This window comes from Chroicocephalus ridibundus, chromosome 1, assembly GCF_963924245.1.
Source record: "Chroicocephalus ridibundus chromosome 1, bChrRid1.1, whole genome shotgun sequence".
Classification (NCBI taxonomy): Eukaryota; Metazoa; Chordata; class Aves; order Charadriiformes; family Laridae; genus Chroicocephalus; species Chroicocephalus ridibundus.
Genome location: NC_086284.1, coordinates 10,381,785 through 10,406,209, shown reverse-complemented (window position 1 = coordinate 10,406,209; position 24,425 = coordinate 10,381,785). Strand labels below are relative to the sequence as shown.

At 52.7% G+C, this 24,425-nt stretch overlaps 1 protein-coding gene across 1 annotated transcript; it reads right to left on the bottom strand.

Annotated features, from left to right (window-relative positions):
• Positions 1-331: 331 nt before the first annotated feature.
• On the bottom strand, positions 332-21,673 carry LOC134511430 (neuronal acetylcholine receptor subunit alpha-10-like). Its single transcript, XM_063325336.1, has 6 exons — positions 21,662-21,673; positions 4,115-4,266; positions 3,493-3,751; positions 2,885-2,980; positions 973-1,150; positions 332-816 (listed from the first exon to the last, which is right to left on the bottom strand). The coding sequence occupies exons 1-6, from the start codon at positions 21,671-21,673 to the stop codon at positions 332-334; spliced, it is 1,182 nt and encodes a 393-aa protein (XP_063181406.1).
• Between the last annotated feature and the right edge of the window lie 2,752 nt (positions 21,674-24,425).

The following is a 24,425-nucleotide window of genomic DNA, read 5'->3' as shown; positions in this document are numbered from 1 at the left end:
GGAGCCCCTTCCAGTCCCTCAAGGGTCTCCAGGAAAGCTGGGGAGGGACTCTGGATGAGGGAGGGGAGCCATGGGACGAGGGGGAAGGGGTGAAGGGGGGACGAGGGGTGAAGGGGACGAGGGGGGAAGGGGGGGGGCCGTGACCTCTCAACCCTTCAGCCGGGGCAGCCCCGGCCGAGTCAGGTTCCCGCTCTCAGGCTCCTCTTCCCTGGTGCTGGTGGATCTTCCATGCTGCAGGACCACAAAGGGCCAAGGGGGGCTCAGGACGAGCCACCCCCATAGGGCACCCGTGGCCACCACTGCCCCTGGGGGCAGTGAGTCCCCAGGGCCATCATGCAGCATTGCCCAGGACCAGCACACTCATGAGGAAGACCATGAGGAAGAAGACCCACATGAAGAAGCGGTCCATCACCTTGGCCACCTTCTTCCACTCGCCGGTCCAGCGCTGGGAGGCTTGGTGATGCCGGCAGCAGCTGGCGACGTAGCCCATGTTCCTCAGCAGGCCATCGTGGTGGCACAGGCAGCAGTCCCGGGGACAGCCCCCTGCCTCGGCACCCACCTCCCCCTCCATGGGGCTCTCCCCCAGCCCCCCAGTGTCCTCCCTGCACGCCTGCCTGCCCAGCACCCGCCGGGGGCTCTTGCAGCTCTCGCCCACCTCGTAGACACAGCAGAGCCGGGCCATGTGGTGGAGGATGAGCCACCTGGCCCAGGGGGGCACGGGCCGGGGCCCCGGGCCGCAGTGGTGGACGTTCATGATGAAGATGGTCAGCGCGGTGGAGGCTGTGATCATGGTCATGGTGGCGATGTAGTACTTCCCTGCGTGGGTAATGGGTGGTGATGCCGCGGTGGGGTGGGGAGAGACCTGTGCCCACCTCCCCCCATCGAAACCCCCCCTGGCATGGGGGGGTGCCCACCACCCCGGTGCAGACGCCCTGGTCCCATGGGAGGGTCCTGGGTGCCATCAAGGCTCACCGATGAACGGGACGCTCTCCGAGGGCTGCGTGCTCTCCACCACCAGCAGCTGGAAGACGGTGAGGGCCAGCAGCACTGTCACCCCCAGTGAGACCTTCTCCCCGGAGTCGGCCGGCAGGTAGAAGCCAAGGGGTGCCAGGAAGGAGACCATGATGCAGGGCAGGAGCAGGCTGAAGATGTGAACATAGTGACCAAGGATGAGGAAAAGGCTGAGGTACTTAATGCAGTCTTTGCCTCAGTCTTCAGCAGTAGGACCAGTTGTTCCCTGAGTACCCAGACCCCTGAGCTAGAAGACAGGGATGGGGAGCAGAATGAAGCCCCTGTAATCCAAAGGGAAACGGTGAGGGACCTGCTTCAGCACCTGGAGCTGCACAAATCTATGGGGCCGGATGGGATCCACCCAAGGGTATTGAAAGAGCTGGCGGAAGTGCTCGCCAGGCCACTTTGCATCATTTATGAGCAGTCCTGGACAACCGGGGAGGTCCCAGCTGACTGGAGGTTAGCAAATGTGACACCCATCCACAAGAAGGGCCGGAAGGAGGATCCGGGGAACTACAGGCCAGTCAGTCTGACCTCGGTGCCTGGGAAGGTCATGGAACAGATCCTCCTCAGTGCCATTACACGGCACATGCAGGAGAACAGGGTGATCAGGCCCAGTCAGCATGGGTTTGTGAAGGGCAGGTCATGCCTATCAAACCTAATATCCTTCTACGATAAGGTGACCCACTTAGTGGATGAGGGAAAAGCTGTGGATGTTATCTACTTGGACTTTTGCAAAGCTTTTGACACCGTTTCCCACAGCATTCTCCTGGAGAAACTGGCTGCTCATGGCCTGGACAGGTGTACTCTTCGCTGGGTAAAAAACTGGCTGGATGGCCGTGTCCAGAGAGTGGTGGTAAATGGAGTTCAATCCAGTTGGTGTCCGGTCACAAGTGGTGTCCCCCAGGGCTCGGTGCTGGGGCCGGTTCTCTTTAATATCTTTATCAATGATCTGGATGAGGGGATCGAATGCACCCTCCGTAAGTTTGCAGATGACACTAAGCTGGGCGGGCGTGTTGATCTGCTTGAGGGGAGGTTGGCTCTGCAGAGGGATGTGGACAGGCTGGACCGATGGGCTGAGACCAATGGTATGAGGTTCAACAAGGCCAAGTGCCGGGTCCTGCACTTGGGTCACAACAACCCCATGCAGCGCTACAGGATTGGGGCAGAGTGGCTCGAAAGCAGCCCGTCAAAAAAGGACCTGGGGGTGTTGGTTGACTGCCGGTTGAATACGAGCCAGCAGTGTGCCCAGGTGGCCAAGAAGGCCAACAGCATCCTAGCCTGTATCAGGAATAGTGTGGTGAGCCGGACTAGGGAAGTGATCATCCCCCTGTACTCGGCACTGGTGAGGCCCCACCGCGAGTACTGCGTTCAGTTTTGGGCCCCTCGCTACAAGAGGGACATTGAGGTGTTGGAGCGTGTCCAGAGAAGGGCTACAAAGCTGGTGAGGGGTCTGGAGGACAACCCTTATGAAAAACGACTGAGGGAGCTGGGGTTGTTTAGCCTGGAGAAGAGGAGGCTGAGGGGAGACCTTCTCGCTCTCTGCAACTCCCTGAAAGGAGGTTGTAGAGAGATGGGGGCTGACCTCTTCTCCCTGGTGACAAGTGATAGGATGAGAGGAAACGGGTTCAAGTTATGTCAGTGGAGGTTTAGATTGGATATTAGGAAACATTTTTTCACTGAAAGGATTATTAAACATTGGAATAGTCTGCCCAGGGAGGTGGTGGATTCACCATCCCAGGAGGTGTTTAAAAAAAAGGGTAGATGGGGCACTTAGGGACATGTTTAGAAGTGGCTTTTGTCAGGGTAGGTTAAAGGTTGGACTTGATGATCTTAAAGGTCCCTTCCAACCTCAGCGATTCTATGATTCTATGTAGAAGGAGGCGCGGCGGCGGAGGAGCAGCGTGTAGGTGACGTCAGGGTAGGGCTCGGAGCAGCAGCCGTAGGTGATGACGTTCCTCGTGGCCGGTGTTATAGATTGTGGCCCAATAATTGACAGGAACCAGTCCAATTAATCAAATTAGTTTATTAAGCAAGCGGCAGCAAGCAAAACAGCGCTGGGCGGCCGGGGAGTCTTTGCTCCGCCAACGGCGCACACCCACTTCCCGAAAGTAGTTGATTATATACTCTTCTGGTTCCCGTATATGTGTCAATCCTGGTATATTCTGTGTCTGAGCGACGTGTTGCTAGGGGGTCGGTCTTGTCCCGCCTCCTGATGGTGGTGGGGCTGAAGGCTCCTCATCTTTATCAGTGTCCTTGGGGAGACTCTTTTCAGCTTATCTCACAACTTACCTCTTCCCTTTGAAGTGTTAAAACACACCAGATGCCTGTGATTTAGGCCTTGAGGTATCAAAGTGCACCAGACAGCACGCTGGATGCCTGCGATTTAAGTATGTGAAGAGTCGAAAAATTGTAAGTTTTCACCAGCCTTTAAGAAAGCCTGATTTGATTAACAAACATGATTCTACTTATTACAGCCGGCATGCCCAGCGCCTCCCACTCCACGTTCTCCACGAAGTCCGTCAGGTCCCCGGTGTCCAGCCGGTTGCGGAGGTCGATCTGGTTCCCATTGTAGCTCCAGGAGCCGAAGGTGAGGCGGCACCGCTGCCCGTCGAAGGGCAAGTAGGAGACATCCACCTTGCAGGAGCTCTTGGTGATGGCGGGCGAGTCCCACGTGATGTGCCCGTCGGAGCGCAGCACCACGTTGGTCTCCACCGAGCCGCCAAAGCCGTCGTCGGCGCTGGGGGAGGGATCGCTGTGGGGCCAGGATGGCCCCGAGCCCCACGTGGGGCAAGGGTCTGCGGGGCCGGGGCCGAGCACTGTCCCCAACCCCGTGTCCCCTCCCCACGTCACCCCCAGGAAGAGGGGGCTCGCTGCCCCTGGTCACCCCCGTGGTGGCACATCCCAGCTGCCAGGTGGGTGGCACACCAGGCTGATGCCAGCACCTCCTGCCGCCGCCTTCTCACCCAGTCGAGGTGACCGTCTCCCCACATCCCCCACACCAGGACCCCCCTGCTCCCCGTTGGCAACACCCCCAGCCGCAGCCTCAGCCCCCCCAGCTCCGGGAGCAGCCGGGGGGTGGGGGAGGGCGAGCAGCACCCACTCGTTGTAGAGGATGATGATGGCCGGCCGCCAGACGTAGCTGCTGGGGATGCGGATGCTGTCGATGCCGCCGTAAGCGTCCTTGTCCCAGGCGAGGTGGGCATCCAGCCAGGCCTGACGGACCCACAGGTAGGAGGTGAGGACCTGGTTCCTCTCCTCCTGCTGAGGGCAGAGGGTGGGGTGGGGGACGGGGACGGGGACAGGGACAGACCTCGCTGCCCCCCTGTGGAATAAATACTACATTGGCTAAAAACACAAAAGTACAGCATTGTTCACACAGGAAGGAAAAGTAGAAAATCAAGAGGCTTCTGAGGGAGAAAACAGCTGCAGCTGGCATGAAGAATACAACACCTGTGGTTCCCTGATAAGCTACATGAGGTACGGGACGGGATGCAATTATTCCGCGGCTTTACCTTAGGATGTATAGCGGATACGGGAATGGGATGATACCAGGAAACAGATAAGCTGCCAATTAGCTGCCCGCTCCATACTCGGAGCCAACATTTTGCCAAATTTTGATGAAATGCTGTCCTTTGTGCGAACTTTGCTCGTTAGAATGTCATTATAATACCAAAACACACCTCCACCCCGAAGGCTACCCGCCTCCAAGGTGCGACCGCTCCTTCTTGAGCCTGCGCCCTGAGCTTCTCGTAAACTAGACCTTTAATTGTGAAGCGAGAAAAATTTACACCACTCATGGTAAAAGTATGTACGACTAAAGTCACTCAAACTCCACCTCGAAGATAACAAATAGTAGAAAAATAGCCCGAGAGAGGGGGGATACCCAGGGAAGACACCATCGCAAAGAATTCCATCACTGGCTTCTGGGAGCAGGCGACGGGCTGAGCCTCTCTTCCCCCCCATAGGGACACCTTTGGGTAAGACGTAGATTATACCGAGGGCTCCCTCGGGAAACTTAGAAATTTCTCTAGAGACTCTCTTTTCTACATGTATAGCCAGGCTGTATCGTTAGAACGTTGTCCCGCGTTTTGTAGATGTAACAATACTTTCATTTGCACATGCTTTGCAGACAGTGTATTTATCACCGGCTGCCCTAAGAACCTATCTATCTGTTGCTTAAATAAACTGCACTTTTTGAAGTAGCTCGTCCTTTTGGTTTCTCACTGAACGCGACCAAAGACTCGAGAGTGGCCGTGCTAGTTCATGAGCACAACTGGACTGAAGGTGCAGTCCAGTAGTAGTGTATCCATCCAGCCAGCCAGCCAGCCTGTCCAGGGCCCTCTGTAGAGCCTTCCTTCCTTCAAGCAGATCAACACTCCCACCTAGTTTGGTGTCGTCTGCGAACTTACTGAAGGTGCACACAATCCGCTCATCCAGATCATTGATAAAGATTTTAAACAAAACTGGCCCCAAAACTGAGCCCTGAGGGACACCACTGGTGACCGGCCGCCAAGAGGATTTCACCGAACTAATCACAACTCTCTGGGCATGGCCATCCAGCCAGTTTTTAACCCAGCAAAGAGTGCACTTGTCTATGCCACGATTCGCCAGCTTCTCCAGGACAATGCTGTGGGGGACGGTGTCAAAGGCCTTACCAAAGTCCAGAGAGACAACGTCCACAGCCTTCCCCGCATCCAGCAGGCGGCTCACATGGTCATAGAGAGAGATCAGGTTGTTAAGCAGGACCTCCCTTTCCTAAACCCATGCTGGCTGGCCCTGATTCCGTGGCTGCCCTGCACTTGCCGTGAGAGCTCACTCAAGATGATCCTCTCCACGATCTTCCCTGGTACCGACGTCAGGCTCACAGGCCCGTAGTTCCCCGGATCCTCCTTCCGACCCTTCTTGTAGATGGGCGTCACATTAGCCACCCTCCAGTCATCTGGTACCTGCCCTGTTGACCAGGATTGTTGATAAATGATGGAGAGAGGCGTGGTGAGCTCTCTCGCCAGCTCCCTGAGTACTCTTGGGTGAATCAGTCGGGACGGACAAACAACAAGACTCTCCTTGAAGAGTTAAGTTAAGCTCTCTCTTTATTACAAACTTGGCTTTCTTATATATCTAATCTTTTGTTCATGTGTTCTTTCTACGCATTAGCGTAGCTTCCTCAAATAATGTCTGCCCTAGGTTCGTCCATTGCGTTACACTAAATGCCGTAACCGACGTTACTTCTCCTCCCTCTTCCTTTCCCCACAATAGCATTTTTCGCAAGGTCACTTCAGGGAGGATTACGCCCTGCCGCTTTAACAGCAGCGTCCATGTGGAGAGTACAGTCTGCTCTTCCTTAGTTAACTTCTCTCCCATGTCCCCAGTGGCTCACCTACTACAGGTGTCTTCTAAAATATGATCCGGATCCGTCAACAGCTCTGCCCGCTGTCTTCAGCTTCACTGGGCTCCGTCCCCACGACTATTTCCAGTCGTCTTCTTCCTCAGTATCACGTCGGGGTCACCAATTGTCGTTTCAGTCGGGACGGACAAACGACAAGACTCTCCTTGAAAAGTTAAGTTAAGCTCTCTCTTTATTACAAACTTGGCTTTCTTATATATCTAATCTTTTGTTCACGCTCCGTTCACGTGTTCTTTCTACGCTTTCAATTGGTTAGGTTACATAGCACACGCGCTCGTAGCTACAATACGATTGGTTATTGAAATCCTGTTCGCATTGCTCAAAATCTGGCTTCCTCACAGCCTAACTCTCCTTGTTCTCTGAAGCGATCTTCTTCTTTCTCCTTTTTGTTACTTTGCCCTTATATGACGCAACTCGCGGCCTTCTTACGGCTACACTGCAATCTCTATCTCTTCTGTCAAAGGGTCTACGGGCCCGCCGCATCCCCCAACATGTGTGTTATTGCATGCCTTAGTAGATTGCTCTGTGTTATGCCCTGTGAGACTAAAATGAACCCAGCAGAAGCGGTCTCTTGAGCAAGGGGGTGGAATATGGGAAAGCAACGGCAGATCGGCGAGGAGGATTGTAAATACACTCAAGGGACTCGCACCTGGGTGCTGGAAAACACATATATCACACCAATCGTTATTCAGTCTCGGGTGCTGGCAAGAAAAACGTTTGGATGACATAAGCCTGTGATGGACTCACAGACACCTCATCTAGCTGCTTGAGGATCTTGGCCTGTTGTGGAAGAAGATCAAAGCACAGTACCAGCAAGAACAGGGAGTCCGCATGCGCTCTTGCTAACGAGGACTCTTTTGCTGCCAAGGATTCGTGATAACAAGGACTCTCTTGCTGCCAAGGATAAGTTTAACAATGCTACTAGTACCGCTATTTCTGAGTTGTTGCTGGATGTAGATAGTATTCGATATGCGATGTTGCAAAACAGAACTGCTACTGATTTTTTGCTTTCAGCTCACAGACACGGTTGTCAAGATTTTAAAGGACTGTATTGTATGAATCTAAGTGACCACTCCAAATCCATCCATGCCCAGTTGCAGGAACTGCACCGACCGAACCAGCAACTTGTGGAGACCACTGGGTGAAATCTCTTTGCTGGATGGACTTGGGGGTGGGGTTGGTTGAAGCAAATTATACTCATTGCCTGTGTGGAAGGAATTTGTCTGTTATGTTTAGTATGCTGTTTGCCGTGTTTAATAAGCATCATACGATCAGTTGTAAATGCCGCTTTGCATCGTACCCTCGTACGAGTTGTAGAATATGTTGCTCTAAAAACTATGTGTGTATCCATGAGAACCCGACCTTCACAGAAGAAGCTAAGACGGGATTACAACAATGGAGTCACGTATCAGACAGCCGCTGTTAGCAAAGCTGGATCATGAGTTTGGTGAGACTCGCTGCATACGCTGGCCACGCGTGCAGCGACTCTGGCCTGTACTTTTCTACTCAGTCCAGTGCAGGAGAGTCTGGTGGGACTTGCTGCGTGCACTGGCCACGCGTGCAGCGGCTCGAGCCTGTACTTCTCCACTCAATCCAGTGCAGGATATAAGGGGGCTGTCTCGGGTCAGAGACGGGGAGAGAGACATGAGCGAGGGGGAGAGAGACATGAGCGCACTTTGAAGATACAGGGGATGCCCTGAAGCACTGTGTCTGCCCCCGCTCCCCCCATAAGTTCTATGTTCATTAACCCCAACAGCTCCGAAGGCATTACAGCATGTTGCAAGATAAGATATAGTCTACTACTGCTGCAAGACGCATTGAACACCTTCCTACAAGAATTTCAACTTTATGCCCTGATAGGACAGTGGGATGATGCACTCGCAAAGAGCCTGACTGCACTAGAGTGGGTATTTTTGCCACATACCTTTTCAAAACCAGTAACTACGATGATTGAAATGTTACCGCGATTGTTTTTCCAGGGTCGTTTGTGCTGTCAGCAGCTTTCTGGAATGGATCCAAGCCACATACATGTCCCCACCAGAAAGGATGACCTTGACCCTTGGTTATCACAAAGTCTTAACCTCCTTAGTACATTATATTGGGCAAATAAATTATTCTTTCCCCTGGCACAGACTATTACAGTCACTTTCACAAATTCCTTTACAGCCGCGCATCCTGCTAGCACCAAAGCCTCTTGATGGCACCTGTTCGGTGTTTGCAGATGGTTCAGGGACACAGTAAAGGCTTTGGACTTATTTCAACAGGAACTGCTAAATGTAGGCAGAATCTCAATGTGTTACCGGTATTGTTCAAAGACTTGAAGGAGCATTTATAAAACAAGTAGAGAACCAATGGTTATTTAGTCTCTTACTGCAATTACTGTTGCTTTTATGAAAAAGACAGTTTCCTTATTTTATTGTCCACATACGCTCTCATAGCTGTTTACTTGGCCCGTTAACTGAGGGAAACACAGTTGCGGATTATCACACTGTTGGTAACAACTCCCAACATTATGCAGCAAGCTAAAATGTCGCATGATTTTTTTTCATCAACATGCGAAGGCATTGAGGAAGCAATTTTCTTTGACACAACAAGAAGCACGTGATACTGTGTGAACGTGTGCCGGTTGTCAGCAGCTGGCTCCTCTGCCATCCTTTGCGGGGGTTAACCCGCGAGGGCTTACACCTGATGAACTTTGGCAATCCGATGTTACGCGCATTATGGAATTTGGACATGTTTCAGTTGATTTGTTTTCACACTTTGTTGTAGCTACTGCTCATACAGGAGAGAAGGCTTGTGATGTTATTCGACATTGGTTGCAATGCATCGCAGTCGTGGGAGTACCGAAAACTATAAAAACTGATAATGAACCAGCTTATGTGTCCGCTAAAGTACAGGTCTTTTTTTTTTTACAGATACGAGGTATTAAACATGTCACCAGTATTCCTCATTCCCCGACTGGGCAAGCAATTGTGGAGCGTATGCATCATACTTTAAAAACCATGCTTGCTAAACAAAAAAGGGGGAATCCCGTAGGTATGACACCTCAAGAGTGAGTGTATAAAGCAACTCATGTTTTAAGTTTTCTAAACATGTCTTCTTTGTCATCCACAGCAGTAGAGCGACATTTTGTAAGAAGTGTTGAATGGCCTGAACAACCGAAGGTGTATTATAAGCACCCTAAATCGGGGTGCATGCTAACCACAGATAATACTGCAACAAATAGAAGTTGTGAGCAAGACAATTCTGTAATGATTTGTACTTCTCATCCGTCTGTTTGCTTCGGCTCAAAATGCAAGTATACAAGAATGTAATCAATCTTGTTGTGTAAAGTTAACGCTAGTAAGGTATAAAACAGCAGTAATATGGACAGGGAATCGGCAAAACGCATTAAAAACACGTCTTTCTCTGTATTGTGATTGGGAGTACAACTCTCGAAGACTTTGTGTTACATCTCTCCCCTGGAATACGTTGCTACATGGCTGAGAAATGGTTAAACACCATCTTCAAGGTGCTTTTGACATGTCGTTGCAAGACAATATTCGTCCTTTACATGACCAGCTAAAAGCTCAAATACTAAACATTCAAGACTTAATGAACCGCAATGTATTTGAAATATTACAAAAGGATTTCTCGTGGGTAAATCCAAAGAAATTGGCTTTCTGGGCTAAATTTAGGAATCTGGGTATTTATTGCCTTAGCAGGGTTCTTCTTGATTCTGTTTTTAATTGTGTTTAGTATGATATATAACCTGCTAAGAGCGCCACAACGAGTAGAAGCACAAGTCATGGCCACCTTGTTAATAAATGGTCTGGTGTTAAACAAAAAAGGGGGAGATGGGGCAGATCTACGAGCAGAGGCCTGCGTACGGCCAAAGACACAGTGAGCAGCGCACACAGTAAACACAGAGCCAAGAGAACAGTTCGTACCTTCACTCCATCCTGTGACGACCATATAACGTTCCCGAATCTCGGACAAAGAATAGGGCTAAGTATTCTTCCTTCGCTGGGAACAGCCATGGCATTAAATATGTTGAATAAGATAGGGTGTTGGGCAAGTAAACAGATAAACCTTGCAACTGAAATCATATCTAGCTTGCTCACTGATGTTGATAGCATTCAGCATGCTACGTTGCAAAATCGAGCGGCTATTGATTTTTTGCTGTTAGCTCAGGGTCATGGATGTGAAGATTTTGAAGGTATGTGTTGCATGAACCTTTCCAACCACTCATCATCCATTCATAAGCAGTTGCGGGATCTGAAGGATAACATGTCCAAATTAAAAGTGGTCAAAAAGGTTTCGATGATTGGTTAAGCTCATGGGGTATAACGGGATGGTTATCAGATTTACTAAAGCAAGGGCTCATGCTATTGTTGGTTATATTACTATTGGTTATGGTAGCCTCGTGTGTTCTCCGCAAAGTGACTGACATGATAGAAAATGCCATGCATAAGGTCTGGCTGGCTCAAGAAGAAAAAGAGGGGATTGTAGGAATGTGTCTGAGAGAAAATGGTCATGTGAGCCAGCCTCCCTACTATGAGAGATTAGAGTAAGAGCAAAACAGGTGGTAGAAGATGGAATTAGTACATGGCAAAAACGGGAACTGAGAAGGCAGAAAACATGTTGTGCTAATGACTAAGCAATTTACTATGCGAATTCTTGTAACCAATCTGCTGTGTGAACGAACTGCATGGACAGCGCGTGGACAGCGTAACTAGCTAATCAGAAATAAGCGAGTCGCGTGTACGGCGACAACACAGGGTATAAAAGGTGATGATCTGTGCTTAATAAACGGCTTCTGTTGGTTCACATTGGACCGTCTGGAGGCCAGTTATTTCTCCTCACCTAGCCAGCCTCGGAGCAGATCTCTGGGCGGTAGTCTTAAATAGTCGTTTAGCCCTAAAAAAGACCTGCAACGTATTCAGGAGACATAACACTAGGAACATGCTGGTTTGAGCATCCCAAGGATATTCAAAATTCTCAAAAGCTGTCACGCCTGACCCGAAGGAGAAAAGCCGTTTCCATCAGAGGTGACATGATAAGGGAATGACTGAGACAAAGGGGCTCCAGCAAAGGCTTGTAGAACATCTCTTATCACACAGACAAAAGGACAAACTGATTCCTACTGCATTAGCGTCTGGAAGGGTAGTCATACATTTAACCAGGGCTAATGACATTGAGCAATTTTTTTACCAAAAAGGAAAGAAATCAACCAGTCAGATAATCCCTTTAGGTGTAGCATAAAGAGAAGCAAACAGCGGCAGGACATGCGGGAAGAATTTTAGGCGCCTCGCACAGGCCGTGAACCCTGGAGTACCCAACCAACGGGAAAGAGGGGAGGGAAAAATTGGGCCGGGATTAGGAAATAAAAAGGTGTTGTGTTTCAAGAACGGAAAGTGTGCCTACTTGTTAGGTCACCCGCTCTTGCAAGAGCGTGAATAAAAATGTGCTTCCCAGAGGATTCTGCCTGAGCCTATTTCATTCGGACCGGAACTTATTTCTCCCACCATTCTGTGTGTCCAGAGAAGGGCAAGGGAGCTGGTGAGGGCTCTGGAGCACAGGCCACGGCGCCGGGCCCTCAGCCGCCCCACAGCCGGGCGCAGCCCCGCCGCAGGCCCCGGCCCCGGCACCGGCCCGGCCCACAGTGGCGGCCGATGGCGGCGCTCGGGGGTTCCCTCACAGGACGCAGCGGTGTTCCCCCCCCTCCGATTGTTAACCACTCCTCATTTTTCAGACAGGCAGAGATGATCTGCTACCGAGAATCCCAAGGGAGATCAAGAGAGACTTCTGGGCCTTGGGATGACTAGGAAAGGGCTCAGGAGCGCAAGTCGTGCTCTCCTCTGTCGTTGCAGGCACAGGGAAGGATGAGGAAAGCAACAGGAAGAGCCCGCAGATCAATACCTGGCTGCGAGCCTGGTGTCAGCGGCAGGACTTTGGGGTTTTTGATCACAGCATGGTTTGACAGGACAGCAGGCCTGTTGGAGACAGATGGGATACACCTGCCTCAAAAGGGGAAAAGGATCCTTGCACAGGAGTTGGCAGGGCTCATCAAAGGGGCTTTCAAGTAGATTTGAAGGGGGAAAGGGATGAATCCGGCAGCAGAGACACAAGGGTCGTTGATGGGTTAGAAGCTACGGCTGCGCCTGGGAATGGTCAGGTAGGAGTGAAGCCTTCTTCCAGCAAAAAGGTGTCAGGATCAGCAGGCCAGCTGAAGTGCTTCCACACTCATGCCTGCAGCATGGGCAAGAAAGAGGAGGAGCTGGAAGCCATTGTGCAGCAGGACAGCTATGACGTAGTCGCTGTCACGGAAAGGTGGTGGGCTGACTCGCACGACTGGAGTGCTGCATTAGATGGCTACAAACCCTTCAGAAGGGACAGGCAAGGAAGGAGAGGAGGTGGGGTGGCCCTGTATGTTGGGGAGTGTTGTGAACATTGAGACCTTAATGATGGTAAACACTGGGGTTGAGTGTTTCTGGGTAAGAATGAGGGGGAGGGCCAAGAAGGCTGATATGACGGTCTGTTATAGACTGCCCAACCAGGACGGAGAGGCAGGTGAAATATTCTGTAAGCAGGTGGGAGAAATCTCACGATCACTGGCCCTTGCCCTGCTGGGAGAATTCAACCTACCAGGTATCAGCTGGGAACACAATAGAGCTGAGAGGGAAGAGTCTTGGAGGTTTCTGGGGTGTGTGGGGATAAATTCCTGCCACAGCTGGTGGGGGAACGCACTAGGGAAGGAGCCCTGCTGGACCTGCTGTGTGTGAACAGAGAAGGACTTGTGGGGGATGTGATGTTGGAGGCCGTCTTGGGCACAGTGACCATGAAATGACAGAGTTTTTGATTCTTAGAGAAGCAAGGAAGGGCGTCAGCAGAACTGCCACCATGGACTTCCGGAGGGCAGGCTTTGGTCTTTTCAGGAGCCTGCTGGAGAGAGTCTTCCTCTAGGTTTGGCTCAACACCCAGAAGAGAAGTGAAAAACTGTCTTCTCAATGGAAGACGACAGCGAAGCTGAGCAGAATCGCTGGGCTCACCTACCTGATGTCTGTCTGAGACGTGTCTTCCATCGGTCAGACGACAGGGACAGATCTAACGCTGCCTTGCTCTGTAAAAATGGAATGGGGCCCTGCACTCGGGATCCCTCCCTCCTCCACGAAAGATGAAACTGGAATTTGGACTACTGGGGGAAGCCCCGTCTTACCAAGAAAATACTCAATGGCTTTGGCTAGGCAGTTTTGTGATAAAACACATGGAGGGATGACAATTTTTAATCAGATTGAGAAAATGTGGACAGCCCCCGGAAGACATGTGGCAGTAAAGGGGATTGTGAGTTCTTGGCCCACATGTTGGAAGTTTTCCGGTGCAAAACCCAAGCAGGAGGCTGGAGGGCAACCATGGTCATACTTCCCATTCCAAAGGCTGCAGATGGGTTAGGCTGACGTGCCTCCTGTGGAAGGCGTTAAGCACCTGCTGGTAATCATGGATCAACCCTCAGGAGGAGTAGAAGCTTTTCCTACCAGGAAAGCTGATCCCCCAGGAATGGTCAAAGCACTTTTGTGGGAAATCATTCCCAGATACTGACTGAAATGAAACCAGAGGATCAGACAGGGGTTCTCATTTTTCAGCAGGAATACTAAATAATATCTATAAAAGTTCAGCCTGGAGAAGAGAAGGCTCCGCGGAGACCTTCCAGCCCCTTCCAGTCCGTCAGGGGGCTCCAGGAAAGCTGGGGAGGGACTCTGGATGAGGGAGGGGAGCCATGGGACGAGGTGGAAGGGGTTTCCACTGCAAGAGGGGAGATTGAGCTAAGATCTTGGGCAGAAATTCTTGGCTGTGAGGGCGGTGAGCCCCTGGCCCAGGTTGCCCAGAGAAGCTGTGGCTGCCCCATCCCTGGAGGGGTTCAAGGCCAGGTTGGACGGAGCTTGGAGCAAGCTGGGCTGGTGGGAGGTGTCCCTGCCCAGGGCAGGGGGTGGCACTGGGTGGCCTTTAAGGTGCCTTCCCACCCAAACCATTCCCTGAAGGGGTGGGGCCCTTCTCCTTCTCCCTCCCTTCTTGTTATGATTTGAGAAACCCACCACAATTTCTTGTCCTTTAGACAACTACTCTGTCGCCCGATGACCCCTCCTCACCGGGGAAGAGGAATTGGGGAAAAACAAGGAAACATGAGGGTTGCAATAGAAATAGATTTACTAGGATAAAATTAAAGAATTTACACTAATAATGCTAAAGAAGCAGCGTCAATCCCGATATCAATATAAAATACCCAAGGACTACACCCAGCCCATTCCATCAGCAGGAAGCCGTGCACTCCCAGCAGGGGACAGCCAATGGGGGACACCGTGAGCGCTGCGGCTATGGGAGGAAGGGAAGGGCTCAGGGCTCCGGCACCGCAGCAAGGAGTTCTCTGCACCGCCGCCATCAAGGGAGAGTCGAACTACACAGCAGACTTTATAATTTGTACTGAATGTGATGTTCGTGCTATGAAATAGTCCTGTTGGCAGCCTGGGGCAAGTGCCCTCCTTGTCTTGCTCTTCCTCATCCCCTGCTGCATGTCACCAAGGGGGGCTCTGACTGCCTGTGATGTCACAAAGGGGGGCTCTGACTGCCCCATGATGTCACAAAGGGGGGACGTGCCCCCCTGCCACACTATAAAAGGGGGACGCGGTCCCCACTGGAGCCGTCAGCGGATGCTGGGCACTGCAGTCTGGCATTGTCTGGGCAGACTGCAGCCTCGGCCTCTGACACCCCAGCAGTCTTGCGGGTCCCGTCACTGGGGACCCAGGAGGACACTGGGGAGCCGCATCGCGGTTCTGTGCTGGTGACTCGGAGCACCGCAGCCACACCGGAGTCGGTGCCATGGGGCGCTCTGACGCCGTGTCTCCCCTGGGCCCTCTCCTCCTGATTGTGATGGGGCTCAGCGTATTCTCATCTGTGCTGCAGAGCAAGCGGCTTCAGGTAGGTGGCTGTTGCACCACACTGTGCTGCGGCGTGGGGTGGCGAGGGATGGCATGGGGTGCTGTGGGGTGCCGTGGGGGGCTGTGGTGTGGGACTGGGAAGTGCTCCCGTCTCACCCAGCTCCTGGGGACCTTGCAGAAGTGGTGGAAGAAGAAGAGTAAGGAGAATCGTCAGACAAGCAAGACAGGAGCCCGGCCAGAGAAGCAGAGCGGTGAGTGGCCCCAGCACGGAGCACCCTGCAATCGGCTGACACCCCACGGCAGCCCTGAGCTGTGGCTGTGCCGGGGGCGGCGGCCGCTCAATCTGTCTCCTCCCTCTGCAGCTTCTCGGGCAGTGTATGGAGAAGTGGAGAAATCCCATTCGAAGCAGGAGAAGCGGTGAGTGTGGGCGAGACCCCAGATGCTGCCCCAGACCCTCACCCCGTGCCCTGCCCCTGCCTGCGCTGGGCAGCCCTGACCGCCAGCCAAGGGGGGTGCTACCCGTGGGTCCCGCTGGGGTCTGGGGTGCAGCGGGGTCTCTTTCTCCTCCTCTGCAGGGCGAGTGCGGAGGCCTTGAAGAGGAAGCATCGCTCCCCACGGGCCCCGCTGGCCACCATGGACTCTGTGACTCACAGAGGCTCCTCTTCCCTCAACGCCCTCTACTCCTTCCCGGAGCCCCGGCCTGGTGCGATGGCGGAGCTGGCAGCACTCGACCGCTCAGGACTCCGCCATCCCCCAAGGGCTGTCAACGGGAGGGTGCAAGAGCCAGGGCCAGCCCTCTGCCAGGAGTCCCCACAGGAACTGCCTACAAGGACCAAGCAAGAGCCGGTCCCCAGGGAAAGCAGGGACAGGGCGCAGAGCCCTGTGCACACGCAGCCTTCACCCTGCAGCCCCCCAGCCATGGCCTCGGACCAAGGGGAGCTGGTCATGGAGCTCCTCCGCTGTTTCGAGTGCACCCAGGAGATGGCCAGGCAGTGCTGTGAGATGCTGAAGGTGCTGCAGGCCCGTTGGCAAGGGGCAGCGGGAGCCTGTGACCAGAACCTCCCCGGGGAGCCCTTCCATCCCCTGGGCAGGATGGAGGCGCAGCAGCAGCTGGGGGCCACAGTGAAGCCCCAGCACCTGGGAGCGGAGTGGCCATGGGTGGATGCAAACACGGATAAGGCTGAGGATGGGGACATGGACAAGGAGGAGGACACAGGACCAGAGAGAAATGTAAAGGAGAAGGAAAGGAGTAGCCCTGTGGAGCTCGGCAGGGGGAGCCTGGCGGAAGTGAAGAGAAACAGCAAGACGGGGCCGGGTGAGAACAACTCCATGGGGCCAAGCACCAGCAGCCCCCCAGGCTCAGGCAGGAGCACCCCCATGGATGCAGAAGGGAGGAGGGACAGGGCGCAGAGCCCCGTGAATGTGCTTCCGCCGCCCAGCAGCCCCCCAGCCAAGGCCACGGACGACAAGTTGCTCTACTTGGAGCTCTTGGACACTGTCAAGATCTTGGAGGAGGAGAGGCAGCAGCGCGACGAGGTCGTGGACAGGGAGTGTGACCAGGCGTCCCGAGGGCTGTGCCCGCTAGGACGGTGCCTGTGTCAGTGCTGCACCCGGCTCTGGCACCGCCTGAAGGACTGCTGGAGACGCTGCTGCCGGACGCGCCGCGTTGCTTCAGCAATTTCCCGCAATGGGTGGGAAGGGTGGGGCCGGGAACCCCCTAGAATGCCCCTCTTCTGAACCAATAAAAAAGTCAATATTTTCTCTATCCCTGTGACTGTCAGCAGATCAGTTTTGTCCCTTGACAGGAGCAGAGAATCAGTTTTGTGTAAGGACAACAGTATATGCTACAGTAATCCCAACTCTCCCATGGAGATCATAGAATCGTAGAATCTTCATGGTTGGAAACGACATTTGAGATCATGGAGTCCAATCATTGTGCAGCAGGACACCTATGACGTAGTTGCCGTCACGGAAACTTGGTGGGCTGACTCGCACTCCCTGCGGGAGCACAGCGCTCGTTCCCTGTGCACCTTGAATATCCAATGTCATATCCATGACCCTCATGGGCAAGTGGTCAGGGGAATGTCATGGGCCAACTTGGCCAAGAGAGCCCCAAAACTGTGCGTGAACCTCTTCTTTGAAAGAGTCACGAAGCACGATCACCTAGCCAGGATCCTGCTAGCGGAGATGCCAGTCAGCAGCATAAGAGTCTGCGGAGCTACAGTTTCAGAGACCCAGGCTGGAGAATGAGACGCACCCTCACCAACCTCCTCCCAGCCTCCTGGCGTGTTCTGCAGGTACGGGAACCCAGAGTGACATCTCACCGCGGTATCACAAAGCTAAGCAAAGTGATCCTCCAGGCCTTCTGCATAGCAGCGCTCAGCAGGAGGAATTCCTGACCACTTCAGTGTTATGGCCAGAGGGTCATTTTCATAAGCGAGCCACTGCGGTGTTCCACTCTAGCCTGGTTGAGGTTGTTGTCCTTGTCCAGTTGCGATGCCCGTTATGCCAGTCTTCACTGTCAGGCTGATGTCAGGTTGCCCTCATAAAAAGCTAAAACACCCAAAATACTGGTGCTGGGATGTCAGCTGTGAGCAAAAAGAGTTTTTCAGGCAGGAAAACCTCAGTTTGGTGAAACCGCTTTAGGCTTCTTCTAGTTAGACATGTTCACGTTTAGTAACTGGTAACTTGCTTATCCTTTCCGATGTTTCTGAACCCCACCCTTTTGCAGGGAAATCTGCGTATGAGGAGAAGAGTCTGTACACCCTGTTTGCTTGCGGCGCTGTAGCCTGCATCGGCCTGCACTCGTGGTTCTGCTCCCTTTTGGCAACACACAAACGTCTAGAGCGGATGTAAATTAACTGGTGCCCATGTCAGAGCCCTGTGGTGTCACGCAGGATGTGCCACCAAAGGTGTGCGACAGCCTTGACCCGCGTCAAGGAGCATCAGGTCTTTGCACGCCTGAGGGAAGCACACGGCCTGATGGTTGCTGACAGCGCTCTTGAGGTTCTGTTGCGCTGCAGAGCTTCCAATGAACAGCCGGGATCTGCAAAGCTTTCTAGAAATTGTCTTTGGATCTACTCTCGTACCGGGGATAATTTCCAATATGTCAAATAAGATCATGGCATGAGCTGAGGGTGCAGCATCTTCTAAGGGTAACAGAAGTTGTCTATCTCTTAGGGTGGGGTGCAATGCACAAGGGCCCCCCCATCTCCACGGGAGAGTTGGGATTACCGTAGCGTCTACCGTTGTCGTTACCCAAAACTGATTCTCTGCTCCTGTCAAGGGACAAAATTGATCTGCTGCCAGTCCCTTCTGTTGGTAGTATTGGGAAACTTGTTTATTGAATTCTAGTTACTGCGCTCACCAGTTCTGTTGAGCAGCACTAACAACATTTGTTCTTTTTTGAAGGAATTAACACTTCAGTGGAACAATGACCGTGAGCTGCTGGACGATGAGCTGCTACAGCTCACCTTGTCATGCCACAGGCTGTTCTTTCTGGAAGTGTGGGCCTTTCTAAGTGTCACCCCCGTGGAGGGGCTGCTCCAAAACCGGGCAGAAAGGAAATGCAGTTTGGCTACTCTAAAGGTAAGACTTTGTGCTTCAAAACTCCCATTCCCTTCCTCTCTCCAATAGCCAGAGAAAGGTGAGGTCCCCAGGGCCAGAGAAAGGGCGCTTACGGAAATGCTAACATAACTACCTTCCCTAGATTACGTTTTAGCATTGTAACGAGCCTGAGAACCACTCGCAGAAACGGGGCTTTCCGACCTCCTCAGCCAGGTACAGAATGCTGCAGAGGCTGAACAACAAGCCCCAGCAGTTCCACGAGTCCTTCCTAGGCTGGGCTTCCCTCTGTCTCCTCTAGTCCAAGCTGGGGATTCTGAGTCACCTGCCAGCCCCGGCGCTTACGTCTACGCTTAAGTCGAGGCCAAGGGGTTGAATCCCACTAAACTGCAAAAAGATGGAAGCACATCTCACTCTTTAGGGATGCTGTGTTGAACCGGGCCAGACCACGACTGTGGCTGGTGTACACCATGCTGTCATGCTGCTTTGCATGCCAGATGCTGAATTCAGTGGATCCTCCCCGATGTGTGCAGCTCCCAGGGGTGCCTCGCTTCTGGGGGTAAAAGGAACCTGGCTCTCCCCAGAGATTCTTCAGCAGGAGACGGTGTTTTCCGTCAGTTTGGAGTGAAAACAGTCACACCTCAAGATTTTACTCCAAGCCAAGGCATTTGGCTTCTCTGGGTTCCTCATTAGTCACAGAGGCTTCTTGTTGTCATGAAATTTAATGGGCTGAGCGTGCTCCGTGTATCTGAGAGACACGACCCTCATTCATTCGTACAGGTCGGGATTTACACAGCCTGATAAGAGCCTAGTGAAGAGGCCCACAGAATCACAGAATGGTAGGGTTGGAAGGGACCTCTGGAGACCCTCCAGTCCAACCCCCTGCCAGAGCAGGGTCACCCGGAGCAGGTTGCACGGGAACGCGTCCAGGTGGGTTTGGAATGTCTCCAGAGACGGAGACTCCACCACCTCTCTGGGCAGCCTGTGCCAGGGCTCTGCCACCCTCACAGGAAAGAAGTTCCTCCTCATGTTTAGGTGGAACTTCCTATGGTCAAGTTTGTGCCCGTTACCTCTTGTCCTGTTGCTGGGCACCATTGAAAAGAGCCCGGCCCCATCCTCCTGACACCCCCCCTTTCAGTATTTCTAAGCGTTGATAAGATCCCCCCTCAGTCGTCTTTTTTCCAGACCAAAGAGACACAAGTCCCTCAGCCTTTCTTCATCAGAGAGGTGTTCCAGTCCCCTCATCATCCTGGTAGCCCTTTGCTGTCCCCTCTCCAGCAGTTCCCTGTCCTTCTGGAACTGGGGAGCCCAGAACTGGACCCAGTGCTCCAGCTGTGGCCTCCCCAGGGCCGAGCAGAGGGGGAGGATGACCTCCCTCCACCTGCTGGCCACACTCTTCTTGATGCCCCCCAAGATGCCATTGGCCTTCTTGGCCACAAGGGCACATTGCTGGCTCATGGTCATCCTGTTGCCCACCAGGACTCCCAGGTCTCTTTCCACAGAGTTGCTCTCCAGCAGGTCAGCCCCCAACCTGGACTGGTGCAGGGGGTTATTCCTCCCCAGCTGCCGCACCCTACGCTTGCCCTTATTGAATTTCATAAGGTTCCTCTCTGCCCAACTCTCCAACCTGTCCGGGTCTCTCTGTATGGCGGCACAGCCTTCTGGTGTGTCAGCCACCCGCCCCCCCAGCTTTGTGTCATCAGCAAACTTGCTGAGGGTGCACTCTATCCCTTCGTCCAGGTCATTGATGAATATATTGAAGAGGACTGGACCCAGTACTGACCCCTGGGGAACACCACTCGTCACTGACCTCCAACTAGACTCTTTGCCCCTAATCACGACCCTCTGAGCTCTGTCTTTTAACCAGTTATCTGTCCACCTTATCTATGTCCATTTATCTAACCCACACCTCCTAAGCTTCCCTATGAGGATGCTGTGGGAGACCGTGTCGAACGCCTTGCTCAGCTCTTGCACGCTAGTTAGAGGAGGTTCAAATACCTGATTGACTCAGAGATTAATCATTTTGCTGTCGTCTACCCAATGGTATAAGCCAGAGGAAGCGAGAAGAACACCCAGTGCCATCTGCACGCAATGAATGCATCCTTTGGAGGGCTCTAGGAAGGGATTTGAATCTCGACAGCAGTGCCTCTGAACGAGAGAGACCTTTACAGCAAGACAGAGGCAAGGGACAAGGTTGCACTCCACGCGTTAAAATGTTGGACTTGGGAACGGGCCTCCTACATCTCCAGCATCATTTCTTCTTACCCTTGCTTTGTTTTTCCTCACCAGAACCAAAGGAAGCAGCGAGCCCTTTTCCACCCTTACGGGCATCTCTAGGAAAAATAAGGCCCCCTCTTTCTTCAGCACCTCTCATTGTAGAGCTTCAAACACCTTACCAATGAAGCCCAGCGCGCTGTTTCCAATTTACAAAGAGGGAAACTGAGACGTGGGGTGATGTCCTGGTTTAACTTCAGCCACCAACAAAGAAACAGGCGGCCGCTCGCTTGCTTCCCCCCTGCCACGGGAGAGGGGTAGAATGGGAAGAAAAAGGCAAAACTTGTGGGTTGAGATCAAGGCAGTTTAACAGAACAGCGAAGGAAAGCAGAAAACCACAACAATAACGCTGTTAGAGGAATGTACAAAACACCATGAATGTACCGCTGCTCACCGACCGGACCCGGGAAGTACCTCTGTCCCGTGACAGCTCCTTGGGAAAACTGACCCTATTGCTGGCAGAACCGGCTGTTTTCCACCCTTTGTTCTATACTTTCAACGTCATGCCCAGATCTTACACTTTCCAATGAATTACCACCGCTTTTCCCTGTCTTTGATATATACACACATCTATAGACATACAGCTATCATAGAACGGTCGAGGTTGGAAGGGACCTTTCAGATCATCAAGTGCAACCATCAACCCAACACTGACAAAAACCACCGCTAACCCACGTCCCTCAGCACCACGTCTGCCCGGCTTGTAAATCCCTCCCGGGACGGTGACTCCACCACTGCCCTGGGCAGCCTCTTCCAATGACAACCCTGTTGGTGAAAACATTTTTCCTAATATCCATTCTAAAACTCCCCTGGTGCAACTTGAGGCCGTTTCCTCTTGTCCTGTCGCCTGTTCCTTGAGAGAAGAGACCGACCCTTAGTCTCTGGGCCATCCCTCGACAATGTCCGTTGAGGTTGAGTTCATTTAACCCATGGCTTTGGGCTCCCTCTGTCAGAGCCGTCTCTCAGGGCAGGGGAGATGGTGTGTGGTGCTGGACTCCTGCATGCTGTATCCAGAGCTCGCCGCTGGTGTAGCTGGTGCGGACCCTGCCCAGGTTCCGCAGGTTGAAGATGTCAATCTTCAGGAAGTTGCTGGGCGCCAGTTGCTGAGGTCAGGTGTGATCCCATCACCGCTGCGCTTTACTCACGTTCATCAAAGTCCATCTGCCATTGTTTTGGGTGATTCTTACTGGAGTCCCATTGGTATGGCATCTAGCAATTCTAATAATGATGACACAGAGTGGCAGGGCTATATAGCAATTAACATCACACAAATGGATTCATTGGCTTGTCTCACCCACAGTCAGATCCCCATGACCATGTGAGCCGCCTTCTGGATGCGGGGAAGGCTGTGGACGTTGTCTCTCTGGACTTTGGTAAGGCCTTTGACACCGTCCCCCAGAGCGTTCTCCTGGAGAAGCTGGCGAATCGTGGCATAGACAAGTGTACTCTTTGCTGGGTAAAAAACCGGCTACATGGCCGTGCCCAGAGAGTTGTGATTAGTGGGGTGAAATCCTCTTGGCGGCCGGTCACCAGTGGTGTCCCTCAGGGCTCAGTTTTGGGGCCAGTTTTGTTTAAAATCTTTTATCAATGATCTGGATGAGGGGACTGAGTGCACCCTCAGTGAGTTTGCAGATGACACCAAACTAGCTGGGAGTGTTGATCTGCTTGAGGGAAGGAAGGCTCTACAGAGGGCCCTGGACAGGCTGGAGGGATGGGCCAAGGCCAATTGGATGAGGTTTAATAAGGCCAAGGGCCGGGTCCTGCATTTCGGTCACAACAACCCCAAGCAACGCCAGGGGCTTGGGGAAGAGTGGCTGGAAAGCTGCCCCGCAGAAAAGGACCTGGGGGTGCTGGTGGCCGGCCACCTTAACATGAGCCAGTCCTCCCCCAGATGAGCTGGGATCACTGGAAACCGGCTCAGCTCTCTCCAACCCCCCCCAAAGCAGCACAGCCCTCCCCAAAATGAGCTGGGACCGCTGGCGTCCAGCTCAACCCTGCCCAGCCCCCCCAGACCAGCGCAACCCCCCAAAGGCAGCCCAGCCCTCGGGACCCTTGCAGAGGCCGCCAGGCTGGGGCCCAGGGGGCGGGTCGGGGGTGTCGCGTGAAAAGGGGCAAAGCGGTTTTGGCAGAAAAGGAACCCCCTTGTGTTCTAACACTCCTCACCGAGGTGGGAGGCCAGGTGCGGCTGGGTGTAAATCCTGAGGGATGCCCAATTCAGCACTATCAGCCCAATGGCGTTTAATGTGTATTAAAGTGTTACGATTTGGGCACAGTAATAGTGGACTGCACCTTCCGTCTAGTCGTGCTCATGAACTAGCACGGCCACTCTCGAGTCTTTGGTCGCGTTCGGTGAGAAACCAAAAGGACGAGCTACTTCAAAAAGTGCAGTTTATTTAAGCAACAGATAGATAGGTTCTTAGGGCAGCCGGTGATAAATACACTGTCTGCAAAGCACGTGCAAATGAAAGTATTGTTACATCTACAAAACGCGGGACAAAGTTCTAACGATACAGCCTGGCTATACATGTAGAAAAGAGAGTCTCTAGAGAAATTTCTGAGTTTCCCGAGGAAGCCCTCGGTATAATCTAGGTCTTACCCAAAGGCGTCCCTATGGGGGGAAGAGAGGCTCAGCCCGTTGCCTGCTCCCAGAAGCCAGTGATGGAATTCTTTGCGATGGTGTCTTCCCTGGGTATCCCCCCTCTCTCGGGCTGTTTTTCTACTATTTGTTATCTTTGAGGTGGAGTTTGAGTGACTTTAGTCGTACATACTTTTACCATGAGTGGTGTAAATTTTTCTCGCTTCACAATTAAAGGTCTAGTTTACGAGAAGCTCAGGGCGCAGGCTCAAGAAGGAGCGGTCGCACCTTGGAGGCGGGTAGCCTTCGGGGTGGAGGTGTGTTTTGGTATTATAATGACATTCTAATGAGCAAAGTTCGCACAAAGGACAGCGTTTCATCAAAATTTGACAAAATGTTGGCTCTGAGCATCGAGCGGGCAGCTAATTGGCAGCTTACCTGTTTCCTGGTATCATCCCATTCCCGTATCTGCTATACATCCTAAGGTAAAGCCGCGGAATAATTGCATCCCGTCCCGTACCTCATGTAGCTTATCAGGGAACCACAGGTGTTGTATCCTTCATGCCAGCTGCGGCTGTTTTCTCCCTCAGAAGCCTCTTGATTTTCTACTTTTCCTTCATGTGTGAACAATGCTGTACTTTTGTATTTTTAGCCAATTTAGTATTTATTCCACACCCTGCAA

What these genes read in the sequence shown, in the direction of transcription:
- LOC134511430 (XM_063325336.1), bottom strand. An exon ending in AGTGGGAGGCGCTGGGCATG is followed by an intron (nt 2,981 to 3,492) that starts CCGGCTGTAATA and finishes CAATCTATAACA; the next exon opens with CCGGCCACGAGGAACGTCAT. An exon ending in GGAGAGCGTCCCGTTCATCG is followed by an intron (nt 817 to 972) that starts GTGAGCCTTGAT and finishes TTACCCACGCAG; the next exon opens with GGAAGTACTACATCGCCACC.